Source organism: Pavona decussata, unplaced genomic scaffold (genome assembly GCF_977016875.1).
Source record: "Pavona decussata unplaced genomic scaffold, jaPavDecu1.1 SCAFFOLD_176, whole genome shotgun sequence".
Classification (NCBI taxonomy): Eukaryota; Metazoa; Cnidaria; class Anthozoa; order Scleractinia; family Agariciidae; genus Pavona; species Pavona decussata.
The window spans coordinates 90615-117180 of NW_028145587.1; the positions used below are offsets into that span (position 1 = coordinate 90615).

At 41.1% G+C, this 26566-nt stretch overlaps 2 protein-coding genes and 1 non-coding gene across 3 annotated transcripts; 1 reads left to right on the forward strand and 2 right to left on the reverse strand.

The window, feature by feature from the left end:
• Nucleotides 1-527: 527 nt before the first annotated feature.
• On the forward strand, nucleotides 528-598 carry Trnag-gcc (transfer RNA glycine (anticodon GCC)). The gene has a single exon. It is a non-coding gene; the product is annotated as a tRNA-Gly (tRNA).
• A 2077-nt stretch (nucleotides 599-2675) lies between these two features.
• LOC146463410 (transmembrane protein with metallophosphoesterase domain-like) lies at nucleotides 2676-9296 on the reverse strand. Its single transcript, XM_085084437.1, has 3 exons — nucleotides 8481-9296; nucleotides 4733-4898; nucleotides 2676-3707 (listed from the first exon to the last, which is right to left on the reverse strand). Exons 1-3 carry the CDS (start codon nucleotides 9256-9258, stop codon nucleotides 3368-3370), a joined length of 1284 nt encoding a protein of 427 aa, XP_084940563.1. The 5' UTR covers nucleotides 9259-9296; the 3' UTR covers nucleotides 2676-3367.
• Nucleotides 9297-12049: 2753 nt separating this feature from the next.
• LOC146463411 (kelch-like protein 12) lies at nucleotides 12050-24561 on the reverse strand. The gene is made up of 3 exons (XM_085084429.1): nucleotides 23164-24561; nucleotides 15183-15370; nucleotides 12050-14531 (listed from the first exon to the last, which is right to left on the reverse strand). The coding sequence occupies exons 1-3, from the start codon at nucleotides 24342-24344 to the stop codon at nucleotides 14065-14067; spliced, it is 1836 nt and encodes a 611-aa protein (XP_084940555.1). The 5' UTR covers nucleotides 24345-24561; the 3' UTR covers nucleotides 12050-14064.
• Nucleotides 24562-26566: the final 2005 nt, after the last annotated feature.

Below are 26566 nucleotides of genomic sequence, written 5' to 3' on the forward strand. Positions count from 1 at the left end.
AAGGAAGCCAGCGCCTCCACAACTTCAGAGACCAAAGGGCGATGGGAAAAAAAAAGGCGGGAAAAATTCGATGTTCGACGGTCGAAAAGGTTGGGGAGTTCTTGGGGAGTAGGAATGGCACGAGCGCTCTTTCCTCCCGGTGCCTCGAGAGCTCCAGAGTCCAAAATGAACCCTTTTGCATTTTGCATAGCCCTGTGCTGTAAGACAGACGAATAATTATTCTTCTTCATCATCCCTTGCGTCTTTTGTACATATTACCAATCGAAAATCCGGAAAATTGTTCACAAACTTGGAGTTTCCTGGGTCTGTCCCATCAAGCGACAATCCCGCCTGCACGCGCAGATCTGAGCGGATTTATAAGAACATAGCAACAGAAATCCTGGCTTTTCATTGAGGTCTTTTTTTATGGGATGAGTCAGTTTTGTTGCGCTGATAAACCTTTTCATGCTGATTACGTTTCATAATATTCAATTCTTCGATTTGCAATAGTTTTCATATTAAAAAAAAACCGGAGTGATATAAGCAAGGCACTGGTGGTTCAGTGGTAGAATTCTCGCCTGCCACGCGGGAGGCCCGGGTTCGATTCCCGGCCAGTGCACGCGAATTTTTTTTTCTCCTTTTTTGGTTTTCATAAATCCACCTCAGTGCTCTTTTGTCTTTTTTTTTTCTTAGTAAAAGTAAAAATTTATCCTATCTCGGATACGAAAAAAAATTGATAACAATGAGACTCCGACGCAGTTCATACAATCTCGTACCCAGAGGACTCAGGACCGCTTGCATGCCATTGGTCAAAAGATATTAAAGGCATGTGTTATACGAAACGAACAAAGTACGTATATGTACAAAAGCAAGATATAAATATGACCGTAAAACATGGTTCTAATAATGTCACCTTCCAAAATGGGCTCAAAATACTGTCACGGCACTTTGGTCAATGTTTCCTTCCTCACAAACTGCTATTTCCTGGCTTTAAATGCCCCTTTTGGAATCACGAACATTACGTCAGATTAGTGGTTTAATATGCGTGGTTATTAATTAAAGACAACGTTCTTGTGGTCTGAGATGAAGATGCCAGTGCCTAGAGTTAATCACTATGTTTCTGGTTTTGCCGGCCCGGTTTTATGACGGGAAAGCAGATCTTAGCAAAGGCTATTTTCAGAGATAATTAAAAAAATAATAAATATTACAAAAAGCTTCAAAACATCAAATTATGACATTTTTTCAGACTGAAGCTAAATTATAAGTTGTCTGCAAAATAGCTGAGAATGCAAGGAAAACAAAGTCTGTCACGCCTTGTCACGCTCTCTTCTAACTCATCACTGCAAGCAAATCTCACCGGAAGTTGCATTATTATAAACAATTTAAACACTGGTGGTGATCACTTTCATCCTATGATGTAAAATGTTATAAAAAATAAAGTGAGTAGCTAGTGTAAAAGTAAGTCATTTTTAGTAGGATCCACAAACCGCCAGTGTATATCATATACATATATATGTATGTATACATATAATAAGATAATGAATTGAAGACTTCATCAGCTATTAAAGTGCTCAATAGATAAACTAGAACAATATGTAGATTTTCAGAGTTGGATTATTTGGTCGAAGACATTTATTGCTACTCAGAGTTTCATGCTTCTTACGAAGCAATCATCAGGCAACTGTCAAAAATAACGGATACATGTGAAGATAGGCAAAATTTGAAAATACAGAACAATGCCTAGTGGCATGACATGGAGATGGATATGATTGTTTAATCTAAGTGAGCACAGTCTTTAACAGGAATTTTCTGGAATGTCTGCACGTAGATATCAGTTCACTTCTATTGTTCAGTGTTGACATTTTGGGCCGACATATAATAAAATATTTCTCCCATAGACACAAATTACATCTCTTCCAAAAAATTCCTGTTAAAGACCATGCTCGCTTAGATTAACCAATCATATCTGTCTCCATGTCATGCCACTAGGCATTGTTCTGTATTTTCAAATTTTGTATATCTTCATATGTATCCGTTATTTTTAACAGTTACCTGATGATTGCTTCGTAAGAAGCATGAAACTCTGAGAAGCAATAAATGTCTTCAACCAAATAATCCAACTCTGAAAATCTACATATGTATGTATGCATGTATTTATTTAGTTATTTATTTATTATTTATTTATTTATTTCATAAAGCAATCACTTCATTCTCTTAGTATATTCTTCTCCCTTATTTCTTTTAGTGTCTCTTTAATATATTGTATATCTTCTTGTCTTAGCTTTGATTAGCTTTTGCTACCCGCGGTCCAGTTTATTTAGTAAAAGAAGTTGCATTTCTCTGTATTTATACATTTAATGTATTTATAAATTTAATTTACACTTAATGATGAATAATAAATAATTATAAAGCTGAGTTCCACAGTCTGATGTTTCCTCTTGGTGACACCTGTTCACAGTCAAATTTGCTCCTGTCACCAGCAAGGGCTTGAACCTTGGTCTGCTACATTCAAGGAAGACAGCGTAAAATAACTGTGCTATTTCACCCGCTTCTACTGTAGGTTCACCTGCGGTGTAGTGGTTAACATGTCTGATCCTCACTTAGTTTCATCTCAAAATAAACTGAAGCCCCTCTTATCCTCTGCAACCCACCCCGCTCAAGGGTATAAATAATGACAATAATAAATCCAAAAGTACTAATGTTTACAGGTTCATATTACTAAAATCAATTTACAAAGAAGAATAAATATATACTTATTTAGAGACTGTGCTAGGAGAAATCTAGATGTTTGTGAAATCTAACAGTCCACAATTTTTTTTTTAAATTTATCAGAAGTAACTACTTAAAAGTAGTTATTTCTATGTATTTCTATGTATATTTTAACCTTAACACCCAGTAATGTTTATTACAAGCCACTGAATTTAATATTTTAACAAATCGGGTTGGGAAAGTTCCTTTTTTCAGATCTACAGTTTATCGTCAGGAGCATAGTGTCAAGACAAATGAATTAAGGGTGTAGTCTGAAATGTCAGCCGTCTCCTCCCCCTAACCCACCTGGTTAGACTATTAAGGGTGGAGTGCATTTTTTAACGGCCAAATTTTAAAATGCACCCAATGTGAACAAAAATGGAAAAAGTTATCTATTTTTATGCACTTAATAAGAATTTACCACTTAATGACACCTGTAAGCCAATCTCATCATTCATGTGACAATTGGCTTTCTTCTAGAGCTGATATATTCAGAACCTGAAAAAACTTTTCTCAAGTAAAATTGCTACATGAACCTAGTTCAATTGCCTTGGCTCCCACGAGTCTATGGTAGCTCAGTGGTAGAGCAATCACACCCAAATAAAAAATCAATTTAAAGGTTTTGAAAATTGATTGCTTTTTAGGTATCTTTTTTCCTAACTAACGTAAGGATAGTTAGCTCTGAAGTGGATCCAATTCGAAGAGGAACACCATAAAAATATGTTCCGGAAGAAACATAAACATAGGTTTCCTTTTGTTTGTAAAGACCAGCAAAGAAAGGGTAATTGTACAAGTATATGGGTATGTGCATGGGAAAGAACTGGCCTCCATGCGTGTGACCAGACAATATTAAGTCAATATCTGCAAACTGGTTCAACGCTTGTTGGGCTGCCTGTGGTTGATGAGCTAGTAGGATTGTGGGATATTTGGTACTTTTTCCACTCAGAGCCTTTGAAAGCTTCATACCATGGTCTTCATAGCTGTTGGAAAAAAATATATATATTTGAAGAAAAATTATATTAAGTCTACAGAAAAATATACCAAGGCTGTTTTTTGTGTGTGTGGGGGCTAGGGTGGATTGGTGAACTGGAATGTTGAAGGATTGAGGTCACATTCAACTGACCACATTCTAGGATAAGAAGAAAGGAACAATCTCTCTATTTCTTGTTTGAGGAATACTAGAGAAATTTACCCATTTTTAGAGATAAATTTTGTATTTCTGTAACTCAAAATAGCCCATAAAAGCAAATTATAATTGATAAGTTTTTGTCATTCAGAGTAGGGCCGATCCAGCACATCCTTATAATTAAGCATAAGAAACAGGGTTTTTTTAAGGAACTATAAACTTTTGCTAAGGCAACTCATTGGGTCATAAATGACTTCAGATTATTACTGACATCAATTTTCACTTTCCACTTCAACTTACAGTAGCACCCTGCCAAATCAAACTCCCAAGAGAAAAGAAGAAGTTAGCGGAGTTGGTGTTGAATTTCAAGCATCCTAGTAATAATATAAAAAATATGGTGGTTTTTTCATTCTTTCAAAATCATGAGTCACTTTGGTGTGGGGAGTTTGAGTCAACCAAGTTTGAGTTAGCTGATAGTAAATGACTGAAAAAATGGCATCAAATATAGGGGAGTTTGGATTTTGTTTGACTTCCTGCAGGGAGTTCAAGTTAACTGAGTTCTAGATACTGGGGCTCTATTGTTAATTTGTAGTTTCTTCTTTCCCCAGATGGTAAACTGCGAGCAGTCTCTCTTTCACTTGAGAATCTGCGGGGAAGAAATATGCAAAAAATCGAATAAGCATGACATTCAGGGAACGAGTTACAAGCGTGAGCAGCCACTTGCGTGAGCGACTTGCATTTCGACACAATGTCTTGCATTCTTCTTCTTGCATATTCTCAAGCAAAAGAGAGAAAGTTCACAGTCTATTCAGATGGGGAAACATATGGGATGGGAATCACTTTACTTAAAATAATACAGAATTTATATTAGCAATTTACCTCAGGCTACCAGCTACTATATCGTCCACCCCAGCAAGATAGATCTTGTCTTCAGGATTGTCTTTGCTTGAAATGAGGACGTGGGAATTATGAAGAGGTTGAATTCCAAGCTTTTTCAGTTCTTGCAACCATGCTTCTGCATCTCCAGTCATATATTCATGGTTACCTTAGCAATGGAGAAAAATGTTCTAAATCAATAAAAAGCAACATAAAGCTCTTGCATAATAAAATCATGTTTTAGCCATCAGGATGTCCTCATGAAAAGGGGGTTAGTTTCTAAAGAAACTGTTTGGCTGCATTGGTTGGGGAGTGGAAACAAAATAATGTTTGGATTCGTCAGCTGAGTTGATAAGGTAATTTGTACAGTATACAGTCAAACCTCCCGTAAGCGACCACCCATAATGTCAAGGATATGTGGTCGCTTACGGGAGGTGGTCGCTTACCAGAGGTCAGACCACAGGGGGTCTAAATTTCAAGTAATTTACATATAGTAATTGCCAGTGCTTACCGAAACCCAAAATAACAACTTTTCTTTAGACAGGGCTTCTGAAATTATGCGATGTTGCGATTTCGCATAATTGACCTAAAATGGCAACAAATCGCATAATTCATGAAAAATTGCAGAATTTGTTCAAAATCGCACAATTTAAGAAAAAAAGAGCAAAAATCTCGCTTAATGTTAAGTTCTCCGATAATTTATACGTTATCTCAAGGAGTTTTTTCTTTCAAAAGACGTCAAAAATCATCCGGAAGCATTCGTTCGTTCGTTGAACAAGCGAACAAACAGGCGTTCTGTGCTTCATTTTACATGTTGGGGACCTGGTGCTGGTGATCATTGGCACGGAATAAACAATCCTTAATAACATGTTCGCCAATCACAATCATTGTCTAAATAATTTGATATATTTTTAAGATGTCATAATTTGATCCCTTCAAACTTGCGATGTAGGTAGTGGCGCGAAAACTGCTCGATAGTCGCTTGCAATATGTGGTTATTTTGTTTTAATGAAACAAACATCCTCATTATGGATAAGTTTGTTGTTAAAATGCTGAGTGCTTCTTTGCAGGAGAAAAAAAATCGCACCTTCCGCATAATAGACCTTTCTTGCCTCATAATGAGACTTAAAAGTGCCGCATAATTTCCAAATTTTTTTCCCACCCTATCAGAAGCCTTGTTTAGACTGCCCGATTTAGGAGCGAACAATAAACGGCATTTTTGCAATGTTACATTTTAAGCGTAAAACATCACTTTCGTGTTTGTTTGTTTGTTTGTTTGTTTGTTACATAATCCAGTTGACGTTTTCTATCGCCACAGTTTTTCTGTTGAGTAACACAAGGTTGAGAGAGTCATCACCGGTCGTGCATGTACATACATGCTATTTACAAGATAAGAGAGTTTCTTTCCTACAAGGGATTCAACCTGATTTAAAAAGTTTATTTCAGTGTTACTGTACATTATAGTGCATGTGTACGTTATCAATAGACCTATTCGGCTAACCCAATGTTGTACCCAATTCAGATCCCCCGGGGTTAAAATTCTTTGTTCATTGCATTTGCATTATAATGCAGGGCTGCAAATAACTAACGGGCAGGCACCGGTCACGTTGTCCGGTCAAACATGTTTTTGCTCGGACACTACCCGTTTTTGGCCGGTCAAATTTTGACAGTCGTAACTCTTGCGATAGTGAAACCAAATTGCACAGTAATCCTTTTATAACTAAAAAACAACTGAATCCAAGTCGGTTTGGCAATAAAAATTACAAGTTGATAGTTTTACTACTCTTTACTGCACAAGCAGCCTCGCATTCAGTGCGTGGAACGGTTACGCAAGATACATGTACAACCGCAATTGCCCGTTTTGCTTTGCATCTGGCAAAATCACTTACAATTAAATATAACACTTTGGCAATTGACACATCATTTCTACAACTGAACTTTAAGTAAAATGTGCAGAACATATTAAAGCTGAAGGGTTCAATCGATCTCTTAATTAATTTGAAAAAAGAAGTTAACTGAAATGTAAACTTAAACAAGAAACACTTAACTTTAATTCATATCGTCTAAGGGTTTCGAAATTCGGCAGCACTGCATGTAATTGTATTAAATGCATGGCGTCTTATTCCAAGTACAACTGTTGCGCTCGCTGACTTTCTTCCATTTAGAATCCCTTTAAGACAACTTTATTCTTCCACTTTTTGTGTTATACGCTCCATTTTAGAGTTGCATCGAGTGATGAACTCACCAGAAAGCTTAGTAACCAAGCATGTTTTGCAGGGTGTACCGGAAGTAACGTATAGTTTGTTTTCTTTTCGCACTTTGCAACAAATGCTACGTGGAGTATTCTCGGTGCAGCGAGACTATTCTTCATGAGGGTGCTTTCCGATCATTCAATCAATCAAATAATCAATCACTTTATTTAAGAGTCAATCATGCTATCTAGCCAAAGGCAAAACCCTCTACTAATTGGGAACACTTAAAGTAAATAAAATAACGGTCGCGTTGCGGTCGCGACAGGACTTGATGACATCGTGGAAATTTGCGACTACCGAGAATTTCTCGACCACTAATTTGTCTATAGTTTTATCATAGTTAATTCGTTTTGTTTTCTTTCGGAAACATGAATGTTGTCCCTCGTGATTATCAAATCGTCGAAAATTAAAATTTTTCTGAACGAGTCGGTAAAGGACCGGACAAGATGTCCGGCAATCCAAGGATTTGTCCAGTCAATACCTAATTTTGACCGGACATTGTCCGTTGACCGGCCGTTATTTGCAGCCCTGTAATGTAGCATTCACATTTAAATATTTATATGGAAATACTTAGAACAAAACATTTTATGCCCAAAGGATTTAAATTGGGTACAACATTGCGTTAGCCGAATAGGTCTATTGTTTCAATGCTAAGCTATTTCATGTATTTCGGGATACACTTCCGTTAGCTTCGGCTGCGAGATTTTAATACGGCGTCAGATGTAATGATGTGGGCAAACACTGAGAGAAACAGCAGATTGTGTGTCAAGTGGTCGCCTACGGGAGGTTAAAAACAATTGAAAGTTTTTAACAATCATCTCTAAAAGTGGTCGCTTACAAGAGGTGGTGGCCTACGAGAGGTTCCATTTATAGTGGTTTGACTTGAAAACTTTTGGTATTTTGGAAAAGTGGTTGCTAATGAGAGGTGGTCGCTTACGAGAGGTGGTCGCAAAGGGAGGTTCGACTGTACTCTAAAGAGATTTAAGAGCTGATGATTTGAGCATTAGAACCCTTTGTCAGTGCAAATCAAAATGACAGCCCTTGAATCTATTTATGGTGCCCAAATTCTCTTATCAACTCAGTTGATTTAAATTATATACCCAGTCAGCATGTCCACCCAGGAGGGATACTCGGGTATAAACCTGACGAGGGGGTCTGACGTATTTTTTTGGGTGCAAAATATTAGGCTCCGTCGGACCCCCTGTCACGTTTATACCCAAGTACCCCCCCTGGGCATGTCCGCAGTCTCCATTTTATACTAACCATCCCCAAACACATCCAAGCCTTGTCCTATAGATATATGTACTTTTTACTCAAATATTGTGACATGAGATATGTATTTTTTATCTTGTGAGGAAATAAAGACTTTTATATTATATTTTATTTATAGTTTATTCCTTAGATTAGTGTAAGGACTGCAGTCGGGGAGATGCAAACATCACTCAAAGCTCAATTTGCAATATTATTTTTAGAATGACAAACATGGAAAATGAGATCACCTGTTACAAAGAAAGTCCCATATTTTGATCTCAGCTTCTTGAGGGGTAGAACAGTTTGTTTCAGCTTTTCCACAGTGGAATCAACCAGATCTCCAGTAATTACAATAATGTCTGGTTTAATGATAGACACCATACTAACCACTCTTGATAGGTCTGTAACACCCACCATTGGCCCGAGATGAATATCTGACAACTGTACAATTGTGGTGCCATCTAAAGACTGTGGTAGCTTCGCCAGAGGAATTGTCACTCCTGTTACCATTGGGCCACTGGATGCATTGGTTAAACCTTTAATACACAAGAACACAGACACAGAGGTGGAGATGACACTCCTCCACTCGTCTGCGTGGGGTAAACGTACGTTGCAAAGTCGTCGTAAGATAGCAAAAACAGCGCTCAGAACACAGAGGTTGAAGAATATCAAAACAAGAAGCCCTAGACAAGTAAACGACAGCTTGACGATGAAATGCGGTTCGGAACCGACGAAAAACCTTCCAATGGGAAGACTGAAAAATGCCATGGCCATAAAGGAAACGAGTAAGACGTACGAAAGCCAGTGAACCACAAGTAAAGTTTTACGCTCTGTTCGTCGAAAGGGAAGTAGAACTATTAGGTTGACCCAAACAAATCGTGTTAGAGCGCACATGACCAGGAAAAATAAAAGGGTTATTTGAATCCTGAACAGTATCATTTTCCTTCGTGGTTTCAGATCAAGAACTACAGTTCCTGCTAGTGTTGTTGCCAGAACTGCTCCGATACCCCCAAACACGCGGAACATCTTCAAATCTGCCGTACAAACACTAGGCTACCCGCACATGCCAGCAGATGCCATTTTGAATAATTTAGTTTCGGTCGTAAATAAAGATTCGGAATTCCTCGGAAAATTCCGACCAAACTTTCCGACAAAACTCGATAACTGAGGTTGAGCTGGGGACTGGGTCGAGTGCCACTACATGTACCACGTAAAAGATCGATATCGTCATCGATATCACGTTAAGACGAACATTTTCAAGAAATCTTTGATGTAATCGACAGTGTAATCGACATCAACCTAAAAGATGTCAGGAAATCCACGAGTACAAGACTTCTGCCAGAGTTGGGATAATTTTTCTTGAAGGATTGGTAAAATTAAGAGAAATAAGAATATTAAAGATTTAGTGAAGTTTTAAAATTAGAATTTTAAGTTAATACCCACAGTTGAAACCCACGCAAGAGCACCGTACCCTAGGTTGCTAGTGGACTAACTTGGTGTCCGTCTATAAATTATTAACTAAAAATTCTAATTTTAAAACTTCACTAAATCTTCTATATTTATTTCTCTTAATTTTACCAATCCTTCAAGAAAAATTATTTCCTCTCAAATATACCCAAAAATTACCTAAAAATTCACAAAACACCCCACAGTACAGATTCACGGGATGAGCGTAGAGTTTTTGGATTGCTTGAAACGTGAACGAGATATTTCCATTTAAGCCATGTCAAGCGGGGGAAAAATGGCGTATAGGTAAAATCCCCCCTTAAAATATAAATATACTGATTAGTCACTTTACCAAGTTTGGTGTTGTTGGTAAGAAAAAAAAAATCAAGTAATGGACCTTGACATACTTCTAATTCCAAATCCATACAAGTCTCTAATTTTGAGAGGACGTCGATGTCCTCGACCCCCAAAATCATACAATGCAAGATCGTGAAAAGTTGCTCGTTTTTGTTACCCCTGTAAAATCTTGTCAGATAGCTACCATTTCAAAAGAAACTGAGTTCAAAATTACGTTTTACAATAACTGTCCAAATTCCCGCGCGCTGATTGGCTCGTAGCTATTGTCTATAAGAGTGCAGACAATAAAAATGACGTCAGATGTAACGCGCGCGTTTTCTCAACGAAAAAATAGCCAATTCCGCTCGTACTTTTTCCATGTTATTGAAAAAAACAAATCGACAGCAGTTTTCTGTGGTCTATACTCTTATAAAATGTCCAAAACTCGGCAGTGAAACCACTCGCCTGCGGCTCGTGGTTCCACTTGAGTTTTGAACATTTTTTGACGTCATTTTATGGTCTATAAGAGTATAGACCATAGAAAACTGCTGTCGATTTGTTAATTATTAAAAACTGCATCATTGTATAATGCAATTCGAGGGATTTGATTGGCTTAGCGGCCATGGTATATGAGCAATTATACCATGGCCGAGAAATGGCGACCATTAAATTGCCTTCTGGTCGTTAATGCACAGCGAAATCAGTAAGATCTAGCAATATTTCTCGGTTGTTTTTAATAAAACAATTATTCCACTTGCGCTTGTTGGATATGAGATGATTATAGCCAACTCGGCGCTACGCGCCTCGTTGGCTATCTATCATCTCATATCCAACGCGCGCTCGTGGAATAATTGTTAAATAGACCATAGAAAACTGCCGTCGATTTGTTAAATGTTTATCATTTTTTACAGTCAACCCAGGTCACGCGTGAACGATATTTTTGAAATTTGAACGAAGTTTTGAAATTTACATGTCAGTTTTGAAAATCGCCAACGAGATTTCAGAGTTCCCGTATAAATTTCCCTAGCTTTAATATTGACGGTATAAAGCTATGAATTTTTTCTTTACACTGCAAAATGAATATTTCAAGAATAACAATTGTTTCCCAAGTATTTTGAATCTTTTTTTTTTTTTTTCAGTTAATGCGTCTTTTTCGGAACGATTTCCAGAGAAATGTCCTACGTTCCATTCACACGTCGGACATTACAAAGAGAAATTCCAATGTTCATTTCATTCTTGGAAATACTGTTCACGCGTGACCTGGGTTGACTGTAAGTATATCACAGAATTAAGAAAAATTTTGCGAGTTTGTATGGTGTTGGAGGAAGCCGTCTCATAATTTTATAGAGACATTTATGGATTTGGAACTATGTTTTAAGGTCCATAACTCGGTTGTTATTGTCCAAAACAGTACCAAACTCGGTCAAATAACTAATCTTAACGTGGTCTTTCATATAGTGGTGTCAATTTGTAAACTGGATAAAATTAGAAACTAGACCCAGTCCCCTACTCAACCTCAGAGTAGTCAATCAGCCCCCCTCCCTCCCCCCATGGTTATAGGCCCATCTACCTGTAAGCCAAAAAAATACATCCGATTATAAGCCCCCCTCTAGTTTCGTTCATGTTGTTAGTTTTAACTTTGTTCCAAATATTGATGCCAGTAATTGCAAAACGACTATATAGTTCATTTTGAAACTTTTTTTTTCAGTTACAAACCCCCTCATGTATCTAGCACCAGGGCCCGGTTGTTCGAAAGCCGATTAACGCTAATCCACGATTAAAAGTTAACCGAGGTTTTCATCTCGTTTATTAAAGATGATTTTAAAGGCTCATTTTTAAGCTAATGGTAAAGAAATTTCTAAGGCAAAACTAAGGGTCAAATATCTTTTGGACGAATTCTTACGGATTAGTAAATATACTCAAATCAAAGTTCACATTAACCCAGGATTAGCTTAATCGGGCTTTGAACAACTAGGCCCTGATCGGTAGAGTAATACAGTAAAAAAAAAAAAAAAAAAAACCTCGACCCGAAGCATTCTCCAGTTGGGAACTTTATTCACTCCAAAAACATACATACCTTACCAAAAATTATGACACTCGAAATAACTTATTAATAAATTAGATTACAAAATATTTTATGGAGCAAGAAATGCCACAAAAAATTAATCCTTTAACATCTCTTAAAATGTGTTGTAACTACCAATATACTATTTCACTAGCCTCTAATAAGACTTATAAAACGTAATAATGCTGTTTACTTGACAGTGGACCCCTCCCCAGACTAGGGGGGCCAGCTCTTGCTACCTACGTTTCTTGTTATGCTGCCCCCTATTATCTAAATATCATATTTACTTGAAGTTCTGCTGCCCTTATTGAATGTTCAGGGGATTCACTGACAAAAAAAACTCATTAAAAATAACATTTTGAATTGAACATAAATACTGTTTTATTCCCTAAGATACAGTAATAAAAACATCATCATCAACAACACATGGTTTAAAATGTCACTGTCACTACAGTTGGTATCATTTCCTCAAATAAACACTGCTGTGCAGGTTTAGCCCTTTGAAAAAGTGTCCCTCTGCTACTGGGAGATGAGGCAATTACGAAGGGGAGGTGCATACACCTTATTAGATGTTTTGGTGTATGGTATCGCTGTATATTTTAACAAGTTGTGTTGTATGTGAATGAGCCTGCAATAAAAATTTACAGCGATGCCATACACCAAAACATCTTATAAAAGATTCAATATGTTTTTTTGATTAGTAGCAGAGAAAACTATGATGAAAATCTGAAACAAGTTAAGCATGTGCATGTTATTATTATTATTTTTTTTACTGTAATAAACATCACTTGCTTTTTTACAGTACAGGTACCTGTTCTAAGATTGCATGATGTTTGTACTTGGTTCACACATTATTTGACTAGTATAAAGTGCAGTTGGATAACAATAATAGTCATGATAAGTGCTTTTCTTCAGGGGCTGCAACTAATTTTTTTTTTGGAGAAGGGAGTGCTTTTTCGAGCAAATCTAGTTAACATACCCTACAGATTTCCACATTAACCTTATTTTGTCATAGCCTTCACATGTGCAAAAAGGAAAAGGGATAGGGGAGGGGAGGGGAGGGAGAGGAGAGGACAGATTTGCAAATGCAGCTTGATTTCATTCCCCTTTATGTAACTGTACACTACATTAATTTTGTCATGTACTTGTTGTATTACTGTCCCTGAAATTCCCTGTGGGGAGAAGTCAGAAAGTTATGTATTGTATTGTTGTTATGTATTATTATAATAATTTCTACATTGTTCACATGAAAAGTGTTGAAATCAATCTTTTTTTTTGCAATTCCATTAATATTTTGCTAATATGTCATGTGACACAACTTAGTGCATCCCCAGGGGAAAAAAATTTAACTACCTTCATTTAACCTTCAATTCTAAACTTTAATTCTTCAAATTTTCTTACCCATGCCAGTTTTTTACCTGCTCAGGTTCCTATTCTTAGTTCTTCTTTATACATGTAGTCTATATTCAAATCTCTTTGAGGGAAAACATAGCCATGACCACACAAAAATACACTGCCACTAACAAAGCCCAGGATCATCACTGTCTTGCACTCTACATTCCATGAAAGAATGCATCACCTGCTAAGAAATAATTTAAATTACATATGCCATGTCCAAGTACTTTCTGTGAGTCACATTTGTAGGGTTTGAAGCCAACTTTTAGCCTATAGATTACCCTGATCAACCTTACAGCCCATGTCCAAGAAAATTGCTCACTGGCCAGATTTTACAAAATTTTGTCCAAATCAAACCATTTCTGTCAACTTCAACTTTCAACATCTAATAAAAGCACTAAAACACAAGCCTGATGATTATGACTTCTCAGCTTCTCTCTCGGTACTTGAGATGTTACAAGAGTTTTTTTACCCGTAGTCTTTCTTCAGCTTGGCACCATGAACTTGTTCCTGATGGTTGTAAGCTATGGTAATACATGTATCTTTATATACTCTTATACCAAGCAAAATGTTGTGTACATAATACCCGTTCAAACAGTAGCACCATACAGCTTGTGGTCTGCACCAATAGAATCCTTCTTGGCTGGTTGGGCCAAATGCTCATCCGATCCAGCTTGGTGAAGTTCTTTACGCAGCAACTTTTCGATCATTTTGCGTGGAAAGTTGATGAATGCTGTTCTAGCAGCTGCAGGTGTTGGAAGAGGCATCACCATTGACCAGGCATCTGTAGCCACGTCGTAACATTCCACTGAGGCAGTGGCAAGTCCATTGCCACTCCAGCCGCCACAAACATAGATCTTGCGGTTCAAAACCGCAACCCCAGCTTGATAACGAGGAGAGCTTAATGATGCCTTAAAATTCCACTCATTCTTGTCAAGGTCTAAGGCTTCACATGTGGGCATGAATGTGTTGCCATGGTAACCACCTATGACGTAAATCTTGTTCTCAACAACAGCTGCCATGGCATCTTCACGTCGTTCAATGATCGGAGCAACAGCTGAACAGAAAAAAGAGAGACATTGTTGAGATAAAACAAAAGTAAAGTGTATGAAATGTTTACATGTGGAATCTGATGAAACTTGTTATACCACTCACCCCCAAAATAAAAACAGATATCACGGTCTTACTATTTTGTTCATTTTGTTTTTATTGTTGTCCTTAATTTTTTGCCGACAATTGAATAAAGGCCTGAAGTGATTTTCAGTAAAGACTACTGCCACTCCTGCTTGCCCAACAAATTGCAGAAGAATGCAGCATCATTAGGAAAACAATATTGAAACAAAACAAAAAATATGGCTCAGTGATGCTGATAGTCTTGTGGTGCGCCATGTTACTTGTTGTGAGAGCATTAAGGCCCATTTAAATGGTTTCAACATTTGACCAACATTCGTTCAACAAAAGTTGAACAGATGATGGACAAATGTTGAACAGAGTGTTCAAACGGTTTCAGCGCTATTCAGCATGCTTTCGACAACACAACACTTTCCACAAAGGTGAACGACCTATTTAGACACCCCCAACATTTAATTCAACAAAGTGTTGAAGACATGTTGAAGCAAATGTTGAACGTGTATATGGGGTCTTTATTTGTCATCCCAGGCCAAGTTGTCTCCCCCCACTCAGGCTGTTGTACCGTTAGGGATCTTACCTCCCAACGCCCATGCATCAGTACTTGGATCATACATCTCCACAGAACTCAAATAACTGTGACCATCATATCCACTGATCACATAAATGTAGCGACCTTCTGTCACGACACATGCACCATCACGCTGGTTGTTCATGGACGCTACAAACTTCCACTCATCTTTTTTGGGATCATAGCATTCCACAGTGCTGTTCATAAAAATATATCAAATTTTCATGAGTCAGAGTACAACCGTTCTTAAACTGAAAAATATACACTATAAGTGCTTGGGTAAAAGTGAAGAACAATTCACCTCCACCAACTGTCGGCTGACAGTTGGCCGACAGTTGGTCAACAGTCGACCGACAGTCGCTGTAGGTGAACTGGTCTTCACTTTTACCAGTGCTTTCAAGAGTGATACCACCTCCGCTATCCTATGGGTAAACGATTAGATCATATCTACTATACATCAGGAACTTGTTCTAATAAAATTATATTATTAATACACGTACATGCAGTTTAACTGGTAACTTGGAAAAACCATAGTCCCAGCTTCAAGTAATATATTAAACACGAGTGTTTTGGACAATTCGTTCGTTTTTGCTGACATTGACATTTCTGTCTCTTTATTGTTGTATTTTTACATGTTAGCCGCGCGCGCTCTTAGCCTTGCGCCGCGCGAGGACTGGACATTAATTAATTTAAGTCGCGCGTTCCGCGCGCAAGATGGCGTGTGGAGTGGCGTAGACAGGTTTTGAGTTTTTTTGGTTTTCGCCTCAAAGACAGTGTTTTCTTGTCGCTGGAAAAACAGTGTTTTGTACTTACAGTCTTGTCGGAAGCGATTGCCATTAAAGCCAAGAAATGGTCAAAAACAGTTTGGTCCTTCGTGCCGGATTTTAGCCAGTTGCCGCCGCATTTTAGCCGAATTGACGCCGGACATTAGTCGAGTTGCAGCCAGATATCAGCCGAATTACAGACGGATAGTTAGCCGAGTTGCCGCCGGATTTTAGCCACACTACAGCCGAATAACGGGGTCAGATTCAACGTCTAAAAGATGCCAGAGGTGAGCGAAGTTGAAAAATGCCGATCAAAGAGGTCTGTTGTCGAGTCAACTGTGACGAAAAGTGCAAATCGTATCAAGGAGTTGATCGCTGAGAAGGGCAGCGTTTCAAAGGTATGTCAATTTGCTAAAAGTATCGAAGAAGCGAGAGATAAGGCCCGGGATCTGACAGGAAGACTAGAAGAAATTGCCCCGGAGTCCATTGAAACTGATGGTATGTGGCTGGAAGATTTAGAACATAATGTTAATGAAGTTCTGGGCGAAGTGTCAGATTACCTCGCTGAAACAAGGAAAACTGAGACCCAGACTCTCGAAGCACATTCCAGCAATGTAAATAAAGCCGAAAGTTCTCCAGTCCTGTCGGGGGAGTTCCAGTTTAATAAGGGAAGTGGACTCAAAGGTGTTAAAGTCCCGACCTTCGAGGGGGACCCTGATAAGTGGCCATATTTCTGGGGTATTTTTAGCTCGCTCGTTCATCAAAACAGAGCTCTATCGGGTCCGATCAAGCTGGCTCACTTGAACAACTCCCTCAGCGATAAAGTCCGAAGTGTAATTGCCTGTTTGACTGGGGAGCCAGGGGACTATGAGAAAGCCGTAAAATTGTTAACTGAGAGGTATGGGGACCCCCGTGAAGTCGTAGATGCACACCTGCGTCGCATAACCAATTGGCCAGACATTAAGGAAAAGGATCGTGAAGGATTTGAACGCTTTGCCGACGCATTACAAGCAGCTGTGTTTGCCTTAGACCGTCCCGATTATAGACACGAGTTACTTAGCATCCCTCTCTGCACGCAGTTAGTTCGCAAGTTGCCGGCAAGGGAGAAGGATGAATGGGTGCGACAAATTGAGCGCGAACAGGTCTCTGAGGATGTCAGTGGTTTAGCCGAATGGGCGCAGGCGCGTGCCAAAACGATGCGAAAGCGCGAACGGTACAACGAACAACCAGCCAGTCCCGCAAAGAGCAGTTTTAGTAGAGGCCCAGTGCAGACACAGTCAAGGCCGCAAAGATATCAAACTATGATCACGACCACTAGATCCGCTTCGTTGCCAGTAAAATGTTCGCTGTGTGAAAGAGATCATTCTGAGGTCAAATGCCCGACGTTCCTTGCGGCCACCATAGACAAACGCTGGGACATTGTCAAAGCCAGAAAGGTCTGCTTCGGCTGCCTGAAACGTGGTCACCAGCGTCGCCAGTGTCGCCTGTCCTCAAGATGTGGTGTTGATTCATGTGGAAAGGGACATCACTATTTGCTACATGCCAAGGAGCCTAAGGAGGGGCTGAAACTGCAAGAACCGCAGATCGTAGAGTTGCCGACAGAGAATAAAGGAGTCCGTTGCGGTAAAGCACAGGGAAACGTGACCGGTACCAGTAAAATCGCATTGAAAACTGTGACCGTCCCTTTCGTAAGTGACTCGGGGCAGATTATTATGGGCCTAGTACTCCTGGATACAGGCAGTGAAACAACACTGATAAGAACCGGGTTTGCCGCACAGCTGGGCATTCAAGGTCCCAAGCAGAACCTTACTGTGGATGCCGTTGGAGGAGTAACTACAACCGTCAAGTCGCAGCGAGTGCGCCTGCCCTTTGCGCCATCTGTGACAAAGGCAAATGTGAATGCCTGGACCATGAAGAACATATGTGCGCCTGTGGACGCTATTAACTGGCCGGAAGTGAAGCAACACTATGTGCATTTGTGTGATGTCCCAGTTGAGTCGTTTGGTGACCGGACAGTGGATGTGTTACTAGGCTTAGATGCTGCAGCCTTAATGGCACCGGTGGAAGTCAGACGTGGGGAGCATTCAGAGCCATATGCCAAGTTAACGCCACTAGGTTGGGTGATCGCCGGTCCAGTCTCAACAACTGCCAGTGGCCCGGGAAAGCGTATCCTGCGCGTGCAAGTGATTGAGCCTGAGGATGATGTCAACTATCAACTGCGAAAGTTCTGGGACATAGACGTCTTTGGTGTTCGAGTGGAGACAGCTCCGCCTCACACACGCACGGAACAGCGAGTGATGGACATGCTAAACAAGACATGCCGCCGAGTGGGGTCTGGGTACGAATTAGGACTCCTGTGGAAAGCCAATAGACCGCCGTTGCCCGACAACTACGATACTGCGCTAAAAAGGTTAGAATCTGTTGAGCATCGTTTACAGCGAGAGCCAAAGTTAGCGGAAGGCTACCGAAAAGCAATTGACGCATACATAGGAAAGGGTTTCGCGCGCAGATTGTCTGAGCAGGAACGTCTGATGGACGGCGAACGCTGGTTTCTACCCCATCACCCAGTGATCTCGCCTCACAAGCCATTACCACGAGTTGTGTTCGACTCCGCCTCGAAGCATGAAGGAATCTGCCTCAATGACTGCCTTGAGACGGGACCTAGCATGCACAACGACTTGCCGGGTATCCTGCTTAGATTCGGTGAGAAATATGTCGCACTCTCCGGAGACGTTTCTGACATGTTCTGCCACGTGCGCTTGAGACAAGAGGACTGCAAGTATAACCAATATCTATGGCGTGACATGGACACGAAACGACCCCCTGACGTCTACGAGATGAACTGCCTAGTGTTCGGAGACAAGTCATCACCTTGTGAAGCAAACTTCGCTGTGAGACGAACCACAGAAGACAACCAGGAAGAATGGCCTACCGCAGCCGCCGTGGTTAGGCGTGACATTTTTGTGGATGACTTGTACACATCTTGTGGGAGTGAAACAGAAGCAGTGACCTTACGCGAGGACGTCACAGCTCTCATGGCCAAGGGAGGGTTTCCTATGCGCAAGTGGATCTCTTCTTCACCAGACGTTTTAGCTACAGTACCGGAAGCAGAACGAGCCGTTCCTAATAACTGCCTAGAGTCGGGAGAGCTACCGTCTGGCAGAGCTCTAGGTATCAGGTGGGATCCGAAGTCAGACAGCCTGGGGCTCGCACTACCTCACATTGATCGTCCACCAGCACAAAATACGAAGCGTGGTATTCTCAAGAAATTGGCTGGATTGTACGACCCCTTGGGATGGGCAAGTCCGTTCGTCATTCGAGCGAAAGTCATGCTGCAACACACTTGGTCTCGTGGTTTAGGTTGGGACGACCCGCTGCCAGCGGATATGACTGCTGAATGGGCAAAGTGGGAGGAGGAGATAACAGCCCTGAAGTCCTTCACCGTCCCGCATTACATCTACCGTCAGCCAGGGAAGATATGGAAAAAGCAGTTAGTTCTCTTCTGCGATGCCTCGGAAGTCGCGTGTGCCGCAGCCGCCTACATGCGCGCCACATCGACTGATGGAGAGACTGTGTGTCATCTGCTTATGGCAAAGACTCGTCTCATGCCTCTGAAGACGATTTCTATCCCGCGAGGAGAGTTGATGGGTTGTCAGTTAGCTGTGCGCCTTGCAAAGACCGTTTGTGAGCAGCTGGATTTGAGCATGCGCGATGTCAAGTATATGTCAGACTCTACCACAGCACTCTGGTGGATTTATGGAGAGCCCAGAAACTTCAGTCCGTTTGTTGCCAACCGAGTAGCCGAGGTACTGACTGAGAGTAATCCTACACAGTGGCATCATGTGCGCACAAAACTGAATGTTGCAGACCTTGCAACAAGAGGAGCTTCTGCAAGCGACATTCAGGCAGAATCAACATGGATCCAAGGTCCAGAATTCTTAAAGTCTGACGAATCAGAATGGCCGATTGATGACGTGCCGATGTCTGCACCGCCGCTAGCCGAAGCTGAACTGAAGAGGAAAGTGCTTAGGGTTGAGCAGGTGTCAGTCCCACCACTTGTTGATCTTACCGCCTACTCTACTTGGATAAAGCTTCTCCGCGTGACAGCCTGGATCTTACGCTTCCGTTATAACCTGCGAAACAAAGAGCAACGTGAGTCAGGAGCCTTAACTGTTGAAGAACTGAAAGGAGCCGAGTTGTACTGGATCAAGTGGGCGCAGAGAAACCGCTTCCCAGCTGAAATAGAATCGTTGTCCAAAGGACGCCCTGTTCCCCGCACAAGTCGGGTCGTAAGTCTTGATCCACAGTTGGTAGACGGAATCCTCCGTGTTGGTGGAAGAATTGACCAGGCGGAACTACCCTGGGAAGCCAAGCACCCAATCATCCTAGATCATGGACACGATGTTACACGCATGATTGTCATCCACTATCATCAAAAGCTCATCCATGCGGGAGTAGAACATGTGTTCAATCATTTACGAGAGAGAAGTTTTGGATCTTACATGAACGTGCGGAGGTGAAGAATTGTACCGTGAAATGCCCGCTCTGTCATCGGCGTCGCGTGCGACCGCTGACCCAGAAGATGAGTAACTTGCCTGAAATACGACTCGGTGGAGTAAGCACACCATTTCAGCATGTGGGATTAGACTATGCCGGTCCATTCAAAGTTCGCGTTGGTCGCAACAGAGTAGAGAAGCGATATGTTTGTCTCTTTACATGCCTGCACATGCGTGCCGTTCATCTTGAAGTCACTCACAGCCTTAACACGGACTCGTGCATCATGGCACTCCGACGTTTCAAAGCCCGCCGAGGAAACCCAGTACGTATCCTGAGTGATAATGGCACGAATTTTGTGGGTGCTGAACGTGAGCTACGTGAGTTTGACCAAGAGCAAATCCAGGATGAACTCAGTGCCCGCGGAGTCCAATGGAGTTTCAACCCACCTGCCGCGCCATGGTTTGGAGGAGCGTGGGAGTCTCTGATCAAGTCCGCCAAGCGAGCGATGAAAGTGATGCTAGGGAACGTGCTTACGGTAGATGAAACCTTTCTCACCGTAGTCGCTGAAGTTGAATCTCTCCTCAATTCCCGTCCGCTTGTGTATGGTGGTAGCAGTATGTCGCCGTCTGATGTCAGTGCTCTAACGCCAAACCACTTCCTGCACGGTCGCGCAAGCGTGAATACTTCACCGGGTGAATTTGTCCAGCGGGACATGTCGTTACGTCGGAGATGGAGGCACAGTCAATTCCTGGCGGATCAATTTTGGTGTCGTTGGAGACGAGAATATGTGCCTCACCTCATTGAGCGCAGTAAGTGGCCTAACATACAACGGAACCTTCGCCGGGGAGATCTCGTTCTTGTCGTCGATGACAATGTACCCAGAGGGCAGTGGCGCTTGGGGCGAGTCATGGCACCACTCGCCAGTGCGGATGGCCTTATCAGATCAGCAGAAGTCCTCACGAAGTCAGGAACGTGTGTCCATCCTGTTGGAAAGCTGGCCCTGCTAGAAGCGCACCATGAGGAGGACAAAGAGTGACGTTACCCCCAGGTTCACGTCACGGGCGGGGGTGTTTTGGACAATTCGTTCGTTTTTGCTGACATTGACATTTCTGTCTCTTTATTGTTGTATTTTTACATGTTAGCCGCGCGCGCTCTTAGCCTTGCGCCGCGCGAGGACTGGACATTAATTTATTTAAGTCGCGCGTTCCGCGCGCAAGATGGCGTGTGGAGTGGCATAGACAGGTTTTGAGTTTTTTTGCTTTTCGCCTCAAAGACAGTGTTTTCTTGTCGCTGGAAAAACAGTGTTTTGTACTTACAGTCTTGTCGGAAGCGATTGCCATTAAAGCCAAGAAATCGTCAAAAACAACGAGGAAGTGCAAGAAAGGAACTGCAACCAACTTTGAGGTGTTTCAAAATCAGATGAAATACAGCTCTTTCGAGTGTTTGATATACGTTCCCAAACCATAAATAATTCTTGGAGAAATTCAGAGCAAAAGTTCACCAAATTTTATAATTAAGTTCACACCTCCAAACGTCCTTCACGGTAGTGATTTCCTTTTGCTTTTGCTCCGTTGAATAATCAATGAGTTTGAGATTGGTTTGCCCAGGAATTAAGGTTTATTCTAGAAATTACCATTCAAGCCCAGTAGGCCTCCTTTGCTTATTTCAAGGAGTTTATGTACAAGATGTACAAACGTAGCTTTGTAAACTTTTTCATGTGAAAATTGTGTTGATCACAAGATCATATGAAACACCATTTTAAAAAGATTACCAAGCATGATCTTAGTCATTCAGTGGTCATACAACAGGTAGGTTAGAAGGCATATAAAAAGTAGGGCAATATTTGAATATAACACCCAAAGGTCTACACTTAATTTATTGTCTGCCTAGGGATGACACTAAAAGCTGGCTACTGGCAGATTTCACCATCTGAAAGAGATATTATCACTGGCTGAAATTTCAACAGAATAAAAATAGCCATATTATTCTAAAGGGATGCATATTGACATTAAGGTAGTCTGTTTTGTAAAGGGGTTGTTAATTACATTAAGTCCCCTTTGTATTTTCTGCCCTTTATCTTAATGTTATTTTACATCTTTAGCAAGTTAAGGACGGTGCCTACTATTGTTACTGCGCATACGTTCTGCGCATCTCGAGATACTCGGGTTTCCTATGGGTGGTGCCTACTAGTACAGGAATATTTTTTCGCCGTTTAAAACTATACGGAGAAAGCAGAACTTAGCAAATGCTTTTGGTATCTCAAAAGAAAATAGGGGGTAACCATGCATTTTTCAGAGATAATTAAGCTTCAATTTAGGAAAAAAATCCCATACATTGCTTTATATTTTGGCACTTTTTAGAGATATCATTGCTTAGTTATCTCTGAAAAATGCATGGTTACCCTTAATTTTCTTTTTGGATTCCAATAGCCCTTGCTAAGATCTGCTTTTCCCGCATAGTCATAAACCGCACAAAAATACTTCGGTATTAGTAGGTACCGTCCTTAAGTATAGTTTGTATGTCGTACTGGTTATTGAACAGGTTCCTATACGGGCTATCTGTCATCTCATATCCAATGTGCACTCATGGAATAATTCTTAAATAATTATTTTCTTGTGTTAGAAAATCTCATTATTCTGTTCACCCCATTAACACAACCAAATTTTTATGTGCCAAAAGTGGTTATATTAACAGGGTTCCACTGCAGTTTAAAATGAAAGATGGCTTACCGTATGGGTGACCTTCCATCGTAGCCCCCCACAGCATACAGCAATCCATCAAGCGCCACCAAGCCAATGTTGCTGCGTGGCACGTTCATTGGTTTCATAATATTCCACTGATTATAATCTGGGTCATAGCGTTCACAAGTGTTCATTCTCTTCCACTCCTTGCTTCCACCAACCACATAAGCAAATTTTCCCAGGGTCTCTATGCCTGGACAGTGTCGGGTACTTAACTTCGAGATGTTGTGCCACACCTCAGTTTCCAGGTCAAATATTGCACACGATGGTCCAGCAATGGTCAGTAAAACACTCACAGTTCTCAGGCACCGTCTGGGGGTTTGCCACTTAAAAGGCTCAGTCTCTGCCATCATTTCTTCTAAATCCATCATGGAATAGATGTGTTTCCTGGCATTGGAGACAACTTCATGTACTTCCGGGTTTTCGGTCACCAAGTCATCTGTGGCAATGACCTCTTCAAAATACTCAGCGTTGATTTGCGGAAGGCGAATCTTTTGCAGCAGAGATGGGAAATGCTTGACTCTTTCTTCGCGATCGTGTTCCACCCATTTGAGAAGGAGCTCATATAGGTCCTCTTCGCGTGGAATAACAATTTCATCATCCGTCAAAAGATCTCCCAGATGCGAAGGAGGCAGCATTAAAAATTCATCAGAATTTGCGGCTTCCATGAAATTCTCCTCGATGAATGTATTCGCTCGGTGCAGTAAGTCGTTGCAGTTATATTTATCAGAGAGAGCGCGGATGCCCCAGCAATTCGACAATGTAAGCCGTTCTTGAATAAATTTGCAGCACGCTTGCGTCACGGATTCAAGCAACAACAGACAGGAACCACAGAACACATCTTCGACGTTTTCTTCGTTGATCAAGATTTCGCCTTTGTAAATGAAATCTAGCAAAAGCTCCATTGCCGACGCGTTAATTTCTTTTACCTCAACTTTATTACTCGTGGTGGCCATATGCCCGCCAAACATAGCCATGAAATAATCCGAGTTTGCTGCGAGCACGTTTCGATGTGCAGGAAACTCTTGGTCTTCCACCACAAGAATTACATCTGTTAACACGGAGTGCACTCGCATCCGAGAGATTCGTTTCAGGATATATGTGTTGTGAAAGTCGTCTGTAAATTGCAGTGAATCCGCTGGTTTGAAAACATCTTCGAGAGCCGCCATCGAGCAAGCGCACAATTTATAACGAGGTCAAGTGAAGTGCTTCCCTTTTCATTAAAAAAATCGTCTGCCAAAAGTGGTTCCCAGGTGTCAAAGCACAAAGTTCCACGTAATTTGTTGCGAGTAAAATACTGTATTGAACAACTATTTAAATATTCTTTCCGGGAAGAAGACACGTGAGTTTGCAAATCCGACCTGATCACGTTTTCAAAGGGGCCCAACAGGGCCACTGCAGGGTAGTGCTCGTTTGGACACGTGTCACTACACCTACCCAACGTGACCAACGCGACCTGGACGGCGCGAAACATTTAGATGGTCTGTGGCTCTTCACTTTAGAAATCCCGTAATAAAAAGTAAACTTAACTTACTTTGTTTTACTTTGTTTTTATAACCAGTTTAATCCTTGGGAGGTAGAGCTTGAGGCCTCTTTCGCGCTTCGTGCGGAGCCAATAAGGAAAGTGAAATAATGAGTAGCGCGGGAGTCGCTCTTCCCATCTCCCCCCACGCCATTTTTACTCCTTTACCGTTTTTCTTCCCATTTCCGATTTTTCGCTCCGTTTTTTCTTGATCAAAACGAGCCTCTGCGGAGGAGAGAGGGGTGGAGAGGGCAACGAGAGGTGTTTAGGAGAGTACCTAAGGTGAAGGGGGGGGGGGGGGGGGGTGTGGGGTGGAAGGCGATCGATAGTCCCGGCGAGAAAGGAATAAAAAGTATAAGACTCAAGTACCCGATATCCTTTAGAGAATATTGATGATCTTCAACTCAGACTAAAGCCTGATACTCAGGTCAGTCACTAATCCAGACAAAAGGCAGCCGAAACAAAAAGCTGTCACTAAGGCTACAGTAGTAAAATGTGCAAGGCTTGCGTGGCGTTTCAGAGTTTTCTTACGGCGCTATCCTAGCTGGCCGTCCAGGAGTTGAAAGCTGGTACAGTAATGAGTAATTTATATACCGAGAAAACTATTGCGGAAGTGTGCGTGACCGTGGAAATGGGCGAAATGGAAATGCATGTTGTAGTATCTAAAACGACAACTAAGTATACAGTTATTTTCTCCTCGGAGATGACAGGGAAAGAATCAGGTTGAACCAACCACGCTTCCGACACACGGCTGCGGACTAAAATTTTCCGATATGAATTTGGCATCATCCAATCGGATGAGATTTCTGCGGAATAGACTGCACAATAATCTGTAGTCGTTTCAGCCGTTAATTTTATTTTATTATTATTATTATTTTTTTTTTACTGATTTTTCAGATTTTTGCGTCGATCTTCCCGGGATACGAAAACACGAAGTCTTCCAACAAAAAGGTCTGAAGTAAGCGAAAAACAACAACAACAACAACAACAAAACCGCTATACGGTTTACTATTACCGATTCTATGACCGATGCCACATGTTCACTCTGGACCCATGACCCTTCAGGGGCGATTTTCATTTATTTAGCACAAACGTTTTTTTGGAAAATTTCGGAAACTTTCCATGTCAAATGGAAAGGCTTTTTTCCATCGGACGAAAAACCTCGTTTTCAGTTCCAAAGTTATTTGTTGGCGCAATGATGGCGCGAGAGGCCAACGAACTGGAAATGGAAATTTTGTGCAAATGGGACGACAATGTCTGTTCCAGCCGATTGAAATGGAAAAACTGGGGCACCTCCAAAGGTCACCAGTTTGCGCCGCAAAATTTTCTTTTTATCCACGTATTCCACTTGCATTTCAACTGATTCAACCGAAAGTTTAGACTAAATGAAAATGTTAAATGACTTGACTGCCGTGCGCGAGTCGCTGTGAGACATGTGCAAAAGAGAATACTTTGCTGTCGAGAATGGGACCTCTTGGAGCGACGTCGATCGCGACTCACGGATTTGAAAACTTTGGAGGTAAAAATAGACAATTAAATATAGAGTTGATATATGTCAGTTTAATACCGGGTTTTGATAAGTTTGGCCATATTTGAATAATACTGAAGTGAAATTGCACCCTGTGTGAGGAAGATTTGCGTCCGTTGAATTTAACTAGTTTAGCGTGTATTTATTTATTTATTTATTTATTTATTTATTTATTTATTTATTTTTAACATTGCCAGGTCAAAGGAAATGTATGTAGTTTAAAACCATGTATGAAAATTAAAACTTCCAATTTTAATGTAATTTTTGTTTTTCCAAACTGTATTGCTGGGTAGCGCGCGCGTTGAATGACGTGTGTTTGCACGCGCAAAGCGCGACCGACG

What these genes read in the sequence shown, in the direction of transcription:
- LOC146463410 (XM_085084437.1), bottom strand. Translation starts at nt 9,258, where the DNA reads ATGTTCCGCGTGTTTGGGGGTATCGGAGCAGTTCTGGCAACAACACTA. An exon ending in TGGGACTTTCTTTGTAACAG is followed by an intron (nt 4,899 to 8,480) that starts GTGATCTCATTT and finishes TCCATTGCTAAG; the next exon opens with GTAACCATGAATATATGACT. An exon ending in ATAGTAGCTGGTAGCCTGAG is followed by an intron (nt 3,708 to 4,732) that starts GTAAATTGCTAA and finishes TTTTTCCAACAG; the next exon opens with CTATGAAGACCATGGTATGA.
- LOC146463411 (XM_085084429.1), bottom strand. Translation starts at nt 24,344, where the DNA reads ATGGCGGCTCTCGAAGATGTTTTCAAACCAGCGGATTCACTGCAATTT. An exon ending in GATGGAAGGTCACCCATACG is followed by an intron (nt 15,371 to 23,163) that starts GTAAGCCATCTT and finishes TTTTATGAACAG; the next exon opens with CACTGTGGAATGCTATGATC. An exon ending in TGATGCATGGGCGTTGGGAG is followed by an intron (nt 14,532 to 15,182) that starts GTAAGATCCCTA and finishes TTTTCTGTTCAG; the next exon opens with CTGTTGCTCCGATCATTGAA.